General features: G+C 42.0%; 1 protein-coding gene and 1 pseudogene across 1 annotated transcript; one reads left to right on the forward strand and one right to left on the reverse strand.

Annotated features, from left to right (window-relative positions):
• Positions 1 to 1650: 1650 nt before the first annotated feature.
• Positions 1651 to 6490, reverse strand: LOC136456532 (tryptophan--tRNA ligase, chloroplastic/mitochondrial-like; annotated as a pseudogene).
• A 42-nt stretch (positions 6491 to 6532) lies between these two features.
• On the forward strand, positions 6533 to 11405 carry LOC136456531 (NADP-dependent malic enzyme-like). Its single transcript, XM_066456436.1, has 19 exons — positions 6533 to 6979; positions 7242 to 7362; positions 7450 to 7524; positions 7643 to 7794; positions 7890 to 7995; positions 8115 to 8180; positions 8285 to 8380; positions 8477 to 8548; positions 8632 to 8715; positions 8818 to 8916; positions 9587 to 9634; positions 9708 to 9761; positions 9842 to 9940; positions 10022 to 10111; positions 10194 to 10271; positions 10354 to 10428; positions 10513 to 10603; positions 10721 to 10849; positions 10943 to 11405. The coding sequence occupies exons 1-19, from the start codon at positions 6639 to 6641 to the stop codon at positions 11029 to 11031; spliced, it is 1965 nt and encodes a 654-aa protein (XP_066312533.1). The 5' UTR covers positions 6533 to 6638; the 3' UTR covers positions 11032 to 11405.
• Positions 11406 to 11511: the final 106 nt, after the last annotated feature.

The raw sequence follows: 11511 nt of genomic DNA on the forward strand, positions 1-11511 counted from the left end.
GGACGTAGGGTCACTTCCCCGCCTACTCCCCGAAGGGTCGCAGCTTGGCCCTCTGACACGCCTGCACCATCGGCCGGCGAAGGATGGGACGCACCCACTTGCTGACAGAAGCCAGGACACGGCCCTATAAGGATCAGCGAACACGCCATCTCTGACACGGTCTACCATGATAGCAGGGCAGGCACACGAAAAAAGGAAGACCCGACTCCCTCAAAGGACCTTCTCTACCTTTGGTTTTTTTTCTCTTTCTCCCATCTGTATCCCCTGTTCCCCCTTGGTCTATAAAAGGGAGGACAGGGCACCCCACTTAAGGGACCGACTTTTGACGGATCGTTTAGGACACACAACACGCAGTCAAGCTAGCAACCGAGCTCTTGGCGTCCTTTCGACCCTTCCATCGGAGACTTGGGAACTGTCACTCTCTCGACTGTTTGTACCCCCTACTACGAACATTTTTCCGGTACTAATAACATGAGCAGCAGCAGACTGGACATGGGGACATTCTGCCCGAAGCCAGTATAAACCTTGTGTCCTTTAGTATACCATCCGAGCCTAACGCGCAACAATTATAAATTTACTAGCCGATGTTTGTTCAAAACACCGACAATAGTCCTAGTAGGATGCATGCAATTTAAAGTCTAACTCAGAATAAGTTTAACGAGTAGGGTGTGTAATTTACAAATAATTCAAGACGAGTTTGCGATTACCACCCGTAAATTTCTTTTTAAGGAAAATGCTTTCGTGGCTCTATGTGCTAAAATTCCTTTCTTACTCAAAAAAAATTCGGCTTCCTTAGCCCTTTTAGATTCGAAGTTACCTATTTGGCTTGAAAATCAACTTTCCTAATTCCTTCCTTGTCCCTAAAAACGTTCGACTTCTTGCATTCGTCCTTTTAGATTTGAAGTTGCTTAATTGCCCTGAAATCCAACTTTCCTAATTCCTTTCTTGGCCCTAAAAAACTTCAACTTCTTTCCTTGGTCCTTTTAGATTTGAACTTACTCAATTGGCCTAAAATCCAACTTTCCTTCCTTTTATGACCTTTCCATCAAATTTGGCCATTAACGGTGTTAAGTAGAGGATGAAATATCAATTTTACCCATGGGCGAAATAGGTAAGTTTAGTTTTCATATATTTCATTTTGGTGATTATTTAGACTACTTTTGGATAGAATGTACCTTATTTTCTACAATTATGATGACTTCAAACTATGCGAAAATAGTCTAAAAATAACCCTTAAAAACTGAACTTACCTATCTTGCTTAGGGGTTCTGTCATTTCATCCACCACTTAACACCGAAAGTGACCAAATTTTATGGAAGGGCCATATACGAAAAGAAAGTTAGATTTCAGACCAAATAGGTAATTTCAAATCTAGAAGGACCGATCAAAGATGGAAAAAACCAAACTCTTCTCAGGTCCAAGGAAGGAATTTTCTTGCGTTATAAATGGTGATTGTCGGCTGTCGCTACATTGGTGTCAGCTGTGAAACAACATTCGTAGGTCAGTTTCTTGTTTACTTCACTCCAATATGTAAAGAAACTCAAAATAAAAATTGTTCAAACCTAGAAACTAGAATATTTCTCCAGCAGAATCTGAAGGAACAGCAGACAGAAAATTATCAGATGAATCAATGATAAGGAACTCGTGAGACGACTCAAAGGGAGTTTGTAAAATGAAGGCCCTGCACAAGCAGCAGGTCCGTCTGCAAAAAAAACAGTAGCACCTAATGTGAAGCATGGCTCAAAGCTCGAAGCCAAAGATTCGGTAAAAGCTCCCGAACAATTGTTTTGACCCATATATTATCTACGCAAGAAACCCATGGCTTGGTAAACATTGTTTAGGGTGATGTCCGCTATCTCAGCAGCTTTTCCTGCTCCTTCTAAAAGAACATTATCCAAGTAGGCTGGGTCAGACATTATCTCCTCGTAACGGACCTACAAATGTGTGAAAAAAACAGAATTAAAAGAAAGGATTCGTATGAGATTAATTATGCAAATAAAAAGAACTTGATCGCTAAATTTGTCAAATACAATGGTTCAGTCCAATTGGAGGGGTAAGCATAAGGGTTGCACATTATCAAACTGTACAGATCAAGGGTCATGGAACCTGAATAGGCTGCAAATGATCAATTAGAGCTTCCGTAAGAGTAGTCTTGAATGTTCCCCAGTTCATGTGTTGGCACTCGCTAACAACTTCCTGAAAAACAATATTAGTAAAAATATCAATCTTAACTAACTTGAAATAACAAATTTATACTGGATATAGGTGAAACGTCTATATATAGGCAACTCTGCTTCATGTTTAGCCTGTGTATAGGTGTACTACAGCATGCAAAAATTAGATACCTCCTTAGTCTTCCCAGTGATAATCTGGTATATAGAGAGAAGATTTCCGCATTCCGGCCTCTCTGGGTTGTCGAACTCCATACTGTAATATATGAGTTCAATGAAATGAGTTTCCATAACAATGAAAGGAGAGGTAGAGAGGGCGGAGAAGAGAGGAGGAGAGAAACCCTGGGAATGAGTCAGTTTTGCAGCGCTTGATTTTATTTGCGATCACCTACCAAAAAGAAGACAGCTATTTATGAATAAATCCAATCATAGAAATATATGAACATGTTATTAAAGTTATAAAAATATGGAGGCATGAGGATTCAATTCATATCACTATCCTTAGATCCTTACATCTTTTGGGTCAAGAAGGTTAATACGAGACTGATCTGAAGGAGCAGACTTGGACATCTGTCACCAAAACAGAAGTCAGCACAGTACATGTATAGAGCACAGTAATCAGGTAAGTAGAAAAATATGAACCAGCTCAGAACATAATTCAAAAATTAAATGCATATCTAGCAGTATTGTTAATCACCTTGGAGAGACCATCAGTTAGGGACATAACACGAGCCCCTGCTGGAGGAATAAGAGCTTCAGGAACCTAAACAATAAAACCAGAAGGTACTCTAATCTAAGTATAGCATAGATAACTTAGAAGGATGTGAAATTGTGTATATGCATGACATTTTGCACACCTTAAATAGCAAACCCCCTCTCCTGCCAAGCAAAAAATATAAATGAGTTGTCATGAAAAGACAAACTACTACTGGAACTGCAAAAAGCGGGACAAAAAAATTTATCTCACCCTCCCAGTTTCTTCCACTTTCTTCCACCATAAAGATTATTTACACGCTCAGCTATTTCACGAGTTAATTCCAAATGTTGTGTTTGATCTTCACCAACAGGTACCAGATCGGACTGCGATCATTCAAGTAAGCCATTGTTCATATTGAGGTGAGAAAAACAAGGGAATAAATACAGCTGAATTGAAATGTTGCATTCATGCTACCTAAATGAGCTGTTAATAATTCACCTGGTACAAAAGGATGTCAGAAGCCATTAGAACAGGATAAGTCAAAAGTGCAACCCCAACATTTTCAGTCACCCTGATAAAAAAAGCATCAGCAGTACTATTATAGTCAACCTTATAAAATCTGAAATATCTTTAACACCATAATGTAAGGCATTGAGGGATTTTGCAAGAATGGAATCTGACTCCACCTTATCACTACATATGGAATTAATGCTTCAGTAAAATAGTAGGGCTAGAACTAACAGCTTTAAAGTTTAAAGCAGCACTGAAGCTGTATAAAGTGACAAGGCACAGTTGTGATCTGATGATAAAATTAGACATCACATGGTGTGAACTAAGCACTCATGTTGATCAAACAGAAATCCACAATGAAGAGTGATTATTAGGCCAAAAGTATTAAAACACAAGGAAGATATTGCAAGATCATTTATCTGCACCTTTGACTCAATAATCCATCAAATGTGAAAGCCAAACCCTAGCATGGAATTGATGTATCCTCAAACATGACTATGGTAGTGGCCCATAAGCACATGGAATTGCTAGTTACAAAAAGGAATGTTTTGATGAAATACTTTATCCCAGTTCTTAGTATGATGTAGACATGTGCATGTTATTGGAGAGCATTTTGAACTGCAAGAATAGTTGCATATCGTTCATTATTTCATCAGGTGTTTGAATCACAAAAAATAAGATGTTGACAATGAAAGAGACATCTATATTCCTTGTCCCTTCTCATAACATGTTTAATTTCTCAAACAAAATTTGATGGTGAAAGCTGTCGTACAGCAAGTGACGCACCGCCTTGCGAGACTTCTCTTTGAACTGGATCATTCTATTCAGCCAGCCAATAGGAGTAGAAGAACTCAATAGCCACATCAACTCAACATGAGCACGGACATGAGACTGTACAAAGATAGAAGCCTGAAAACACACAGAGTCATAATACATAACAACAGAAGCATACACATACAGAATAATCAAAACACAGTGAGGCAGACCTTGGAGCTGTCGACGCCACACGCCAGATATATTGCAGCAGTGCTTCTTGTTGCTTTGGAAAGCAGTGGCGCCTCATATGGTAAAGTAATCTGCAAATATTTTGAACAAAGTGATAAACATAACCTAACAAATTTAAAAGAGCAACAAAATGAACCATAGACAGCAATATCTTTATAAAAATCAATTATGAAATAAATAGAACAAGAACAAAAGCAGCTCCTTATTCCTCCAATCCTCCTGCAAGGTAACAACATAGTTTGAATATACAACATGGAAAACACTTAGCTAACATCATAAGGTTGAAAGAATATCATGTATTACACAAATATCATGCAGCATATGTGAAAGAGATATTTAAGAAAGCAAGTTAATAGGAAGGCTGTAATTTGTCTAAGGACACCAGAACAGGGTAGAAAAATTCATTGATAACAATTATGTGAATACCAATTTATCAAGCTGTTAAGCTAATACAATTATTATGCTTCTGTTGTAAGATGGACATATCCTAAGAAAGAACTTACTGCATGAAGATCCACGATGAAAAAGAATGTCTCGTATAAATCCTGCAATGAAGTGACATATAAGAAGATATAACAATGCAAACTACCCTGAACAAGGGATGAATTAACACTGATAAGTTCACTACTTTGTAGTTACCTCTTGAATATAGTTCAATATAGATGAAACAATATCATAACTGAAAAGGCCTTGGTACTGAACAAACTGTTTCTTGATTAATACTTCTGATTGTTTTCATTCCTTTCAAGTTCTTTTTAGTTCTCTACCACTTAAGCATAGCCTATACAGTGCAATTCAAAGGAACTTGTAATTTCAAAGCAACATATGTAATACCTGAAGTGCAACCCAATTCTTAATTGCCCCTAGATAATTTCCAAGGTGAACCAGTCCTGTTGGCTGTACACCAGAAACTACTCTTTTCCTGCAACAGTGAACACAGCTAGCTGTTCGATTTAGGGAAAAGAGGGTAAATAGATTTATCAGAACCAAATCACAACCTTAACATCAATTCATTACATAACTATGAGCCATCATGGAAATAGGCACCATGTCTATTCATTACACAACTAGGAGCCATCACGGAAATAGGCACGATGTCTATGGATAACTAAAAGTTCCTAGAGAAATCCTCCCCATCCAAACGGGCCCTATGGAAACTTTCTGTGACATATAAGGAAATTTTAGTCCTGTATTTTTTCCCCTTCTATTGTGCTAAACTTTCTGTCTCATGTCCCCTTCTATTCTGTTGAACTTTCAGTCAATCGAAACATGTCGTTGAAGCAAAAGGAAGGCCAAACGATCATTAGTAAATGCATATGGAGAAAAGAGCTGTATTGCAACCATGGTGTAGAGAGTTTCCTCAACCACGACTGCAAGCAGCAAGTAAAATGCATTCTACAGCAATTCAATTCTAGCATTGGTCATTTGCAGAATTCCAAAACATCACAAACTTTATATATTCAATGAAGGTATACCCGAACGCATCAACATCTGAGCAAACTCAGAGGCTTATACCATTGTATTAAAATCTCCTTTCTCTCGTAAAATCTCCTCTCTCTCTCTCGTGAATTAGCCAAACTAAAATGCAGGTCCACGAGGGATTCCCAAAGGCGACGTGCTAAAAGCCAAAATGCCACACAAACCCGAAAATACGCAACAAAGCATTACGTCGAACACCACCCTGACAGGGAGGCGCTGGACTTACTTCCTTGCCGGAGGAGCAGACGCTTCCTCGGTGGGGCCGGGAACGGCTTCAACCGCGCTGCAATTGAGACGACGGAGTGGGTGGATGCCAGAAGCGAGCACTCCTCCTCGGGCACCAACGCCATTCCTTAAGCTACGACACCAAACGGCGGAAAAAAAAACAGAAGTTGCAGCATCAACGGCGAGTAATAAAAAGGGTCAGGGTTTGAGCAGAGCGTACCAGGTGTACGCGAAGTGCGGCGGGCGGTGGAGGACGTGACAGAGGAGCGCGCGGCTCATGGCGTCGTCCCCGTCCTCCGCTACCCTTCTGATTTGGCTGCGCGGCTTTGGTTGGAGAAGCCGCAAGCGGACAGCGTGCTTGGACGTGTCTTCCGCGATGGCGAGCTGAGGCAGGGTGGGCCGCGTAAAACAGGACCGGGTGGAACCGGACGGTGCGGATCCAGCCCAACCCAACAGACATTCTAGAGCCGGCCTACCGCGGGGGCACGTGGCGACACCTCTACTGCAGCGTGTCCGGCGCGGACGACAGGCACCGCCGTCGCCGTCACCCCATGGCCTCGGTGTCCGCCGTGCTTCTACAGCGCTCCTCCTCGCGCGCCCGAGAATATTTACGGCTCCAGCGCACCGCCAGCTACTCAGTTGCGCTGCATTTGGAGGGCGAGGGCCTGCGCTGGTGGTGGAGCAACAGCTGCGGCCGTGGCGGGAGGTTTGGCGCGAGAGCGGCGCACCGTATGGCGGGATCAGGAGAGGGGGAAAACGGCGGCGTGCCAGCAGGAGGTGAAGTCGCGATGGCACCGGGCGTGGTGACTGGCGGCGTGGAGGACGCCTACGGCGAGGACCGCGCCACCGAGGACCAGCCTGTCACGCCGTGGGCCGTCTGCATCGCAACTTCGCAAGGTATGTGCGGGTTTCATTCTGCTGCTCCTGTTATGTTTGGTATCCTCTGATTCTACTGTAAATATTAAGACGACCACGTATCGGCTGAACTCTGAAGTTGATATTCGTTTGGATGTACCTGCCCATTTGAACATGTGTCATATTGATATACGAAAATCGTGGAGCAATCTGGCCATGAACTAGGACGAAACTCAACTGGTGTTCTGATGTGTGCATGGCTTCAAGATTGTGATGTTTTGTCATTACCGGGATTTCAGTGGTCACTCCCTGCTGAGGGATCCAAGGCACAACAAAGGGCTTTCGTTCACGGAGAAAGAGCGGGACGCGCACTACCTGCGAGGATTATTGCCTCCTGTAGTGCTATCTCAGGACCTCCAGGTCTGCTACTTCTATTCTACTTTCTCTACCTTAGACTTTGCGCGTTAGCAGTTGATGATTTCAGTGAAGCGTGTGCATCTTCTACAGGAGAAGAGGATGTTGCAGAATGTTCGGCAATTCCAGGTCCCGTTGCTGCGCTACACCGCGCTAATGGACCTTCAGGTAAGCCCATCGACTTCTCCAAGAGAAAATTTGGATTCACAAAGTCAGTTGCAGCTAGCCAGATTATTATTTCAGTCGTGAGTGCTTTTATCTGTTGAACGATGCATTTGTTTTCCAGGAGAGAAATGAGAGGCTGTTTTACAAGCTCCTGATTGACAATGTAGAAGAACTACTTCCTGTTGTGTATACACCAACAGTGGGGGAAGCTTGCCAGAAGTATGGGTCGATCTTCAGACGACCGCAGGGCTTATACGTCAGCCTGAAGGATAAGTGCGTTGTCCCTCCACCTCTCCTCACAGTAATTGCTTATATCTGCTGAGAGCCTTAAAGGATTAAGGGTGCTTATGATGTGCTTTTCATGCTAGGGGGAGGATCTTGGAGGTACTGAGAAACTGGCCAGAGAAGAGTATTCAGGTTATTGTGGTCACTGATGGTGAGCGTATTTTAGGCCTGGGAGATCTTGGTTGCCAGGTTAGTTACATTGCCCTGCCATTTTTGCTTTGTCAAGGATCATTTGTGCTTCTGAATTTTTTGTTAAGCGCAGAGTTTGTTGCTTATATATAATCTTTTTTTGTGTGAAATATGTATAGGGCATGGGAATTCCTGTGGGGAAGCTTGCACTGTATACTGCTCTTGGAGGTGTACGGCCATCAGCTGTGAGTACTTTACATGTGAATATACAGTTTTAAATTGGCCCATGTGAATATACAGTTGTTTATTAGCAGTCTGATGTAATATTTTCCTCCATGTTGTGTCATAGTGCTTGCCTATTACCATTGATGTGGGAACAAATAACGAAGATCTACTAAAGGATGAATTCTACATTGGATTAAAGCAAAGAAGAGCAACTGGCCAGGTTCCATACTACTTGCATTGGCTATGCTCGTTCAATTATCATGATTCATGTTAACCTTATGATTATGGATCTCAATATATTCATTTTCTGAATCAGGAATACTCTGAACTTCTGGATGAGTTTATGGCTGCAGTTAGGCAGAACTATGGACAAAAAGTTCTTGTCCAGGTATGGAAAATAGTTGAAAATAAATTATTTGTTTCCTACTGAACTGTAACAGACCACTTTCTAAAATTTGTTTGGCCTCACAGTTTGAGGACTTTGCAAACCACAATGCATTTACACTTCTTGAGAAGTACAGGACAAACCATCTTGTATTTAATGATGATATCCAGGTAATCAAATCAGATGTTAGTTAATTTATCTTACTTTTCTTAAAAAGTCATTGAATTTTGTTCCAGACAGCAGTACTAACTCTGAAACCCTGATATTTACAGGGCACGGCTGCTGTAGTGCTTGCAGGGCTTATCGCTGCTCTGAAATCTGTTGGTGGGACTCTAGCTGATCATACATTCTTGTTCTTTGGTGCAGGAGAGGTGATCGACCCTTTTTTGGAAATTGTAGAGTAAATGCTACTGCTCACTATTAATTACTGCATGTATCAAAACTACATCGCATTTGCTTACTTGCCTTCACATTCCCATGAATCTTGTAATCAGATGAAGATAGTAGGGAACACTATCAGTTCCAATAGGTTCTTTTCAGTATAGACATGCCCTTTGGTGTCTTGGGGATAGGATCGTATTGGAAATCATCTTGTACTTGCTGGTTTACATTCCAAAAGAATGGTTTGGTTGTCCTGAGATTGTCAATACTTTGGCAAACATAAGTACATAATTGGTATGCTAGTATTAACTATGGTTTATCATAAACACAAATATATGTCATTGACTTTCATGTTCAATAAAGACTGCAAAGCATCGGCAGAGCTATGGCGATACAGATTTCCAAGAAGGAAAAGGCCAATTGTTGATCAGTGGTGTCAGGTTTTCGAATCAGCAAGAAATGGATGACTAGTGCTCATACTTGTTTTTGATAAACAACTATCATCACCACCTGTGTGATGATATGTAACCAAACACCTTGTATAACTATATAACGGGCCGGTTTTTGGGCCAATATATAAATCAGGTGGGGAACGCCTCCCCCCGTTGAAATTCAAAAAATAAAGACTGCAATTTAAAGGTCCATCTGTCTATCTTGCAGGCTGGTACGGGCATTGCTGAACTGGTTGCTCTGGAGATATCCAGACAGGTAGTAACTTTTCAAGTTTGGCTTAACTGGAGGAATTTGCTGGTGACCATAAATTAGTGATGTTTCTTTTCAGGCAAAGGTTTCTGTAGAAGTGGCTCGCAAAAAGATCTGGCTGGTTGATTCAAAGGTTAAGAAGTGTTCCCTTCCTATTTATTTTTATTTTTATTTTTGTGAACACATTATAAAGGAGTCTGTCGTGTGTTGCAGGGACTGATTGTGACCTCACGTAAAGAGACACTCCAGCCGTTTAAGAAGCGATATGCACATGAGCATGAACCTGTCAAAGATCTCTTAGGTGCTGTTAAGGTACAAGGCTGAACCAAAGGGGATACAAATAGGCTTCCATTGTGGATTTTCATGGTTCATAAGTCTTTTTCCATTTTTCAGGCTGTCAGACCGACTGCACTAATAGGATCAGCTGGTGTGGGTCAAAGTTTCACGAAAGAGGTGATTGAGGCTATGTCTTCGATTAATGAGGTGACACTTAACATCACTTCCTTGTCTAGATAGTTTGTTTTGTATCATTTCATCAAGTATTTAGAATTAACTCCAATTGCAGAGACCGATTATCCTGGCTCTATCAAACCCAACGTCACAATCTGAATGTACTGCTGAACAAGCATATACATGGAGTCAGGTAGCGTTTCATGCATAGTTTCATCTTTCCACATGCTAAATTTATTTCGAATGCCTCAATCTGAGGATACATATGTAAACAGGGGCGTGCCATATTTGGGAGTGGAAGCCCATTTGATCCGGTGAAATATAATGACAAGCTGTTTGTGCCTGCCCAGGTATGAAAACTGGCTTGTGCCCACAAAGTCCTTAACTTATTGATAGTTTCAACTACTTGTGAACTTTATCTTAAACTATAACAGGCAAACAATGCATACATTTTCCCGGGGTTTGGACTAGGGGTGGTGATCTCAGGAGCAGTCCGGGTGTCAGACGATATGGTCCTTGCTGCTGGTAAACCCAATCTGCAAGATTTCAAGAGGATCATTCGTTTCTCGATATGCTTTCCTGTTCGACAGTTGTCACTAATTCTGCATCTTTTTTGGGGTCATTGGTTTGCGGATTGGACAGCTGAAGGACTAGCTGAACAGGTAACCCCGGAGCATATTGAGAAAGGCCTTATCTACCCGCCCTTTTCCATCATCAGGAAGATTTCAGCTAACATAGCTGCCCGTGTAGCCGCAAAAGCTTATGATCTCGGTATTTTTGCTGCTTTGGGGTACATTTTACTAGAAAACTTTAGCGACTTCGAGACACCATGTAAGTTCCATTCTTCTGCTTCACTTTCCGCAGGAATGGCTAGCCAGCTCCCTCGGCCAAAAGACCTGGTGAAGTACGCTGAGAGTTGCATGTACAGCCCCGTCTACCGATCGTACAGGTGATGTGAAGAGCGAACAGTGCTGGCATCGGATACACGGATGGGTGTGTTATATATATATAGCTTCACTTGCGTATGCCTATACATTGACATCTACTGCTGAGCTGCTGCCTGCTATGCTTGTACTGTTGTACATATCCTCCCTGTGACCGTCTTGTAAAACGTGTGGCGAAGTCCGCTACTGTGGAGCTGATACTACACGTTCGTACTTTTATGTAGCTGTGTAATAAAGTTCAGGGGATGTAAGTTTTGACATATTCCTACGTACTAGTCTACTCCTGTATGTTCTCATGCTTGTCGGGGGTTTCTTGTACTGAGTACATGATTTGCCGGCGTCTATGCAGTCTTGAGGTCTCTACACAAGCTTCGGCGACGACAGACTCTTAAAACTCCCAAGTACAATACGTGATGCTTTGTAATTAGCTGCTACTTGCTACTACGAACGGACGTCAAACTCTTAAAATGAACGCCATCATCCGGACGT

Source organism: Miscanthus floridulus, chromosome 6 (genome assembly GCF_019320115.1).
Source record: "Miscanthus floridulus cultivar M001 chromosome 6, ASM1932011v1, whole genome shotgun sequence".
In the NCBI taxonomy this organism is placed as follows: domain Eukaryota; kingdom Viridiplantae; phylum Streptophyta; class Magnoliopsida; order Poales; family Poaceae; genus Miscanthus; species Miscanthus floridulus.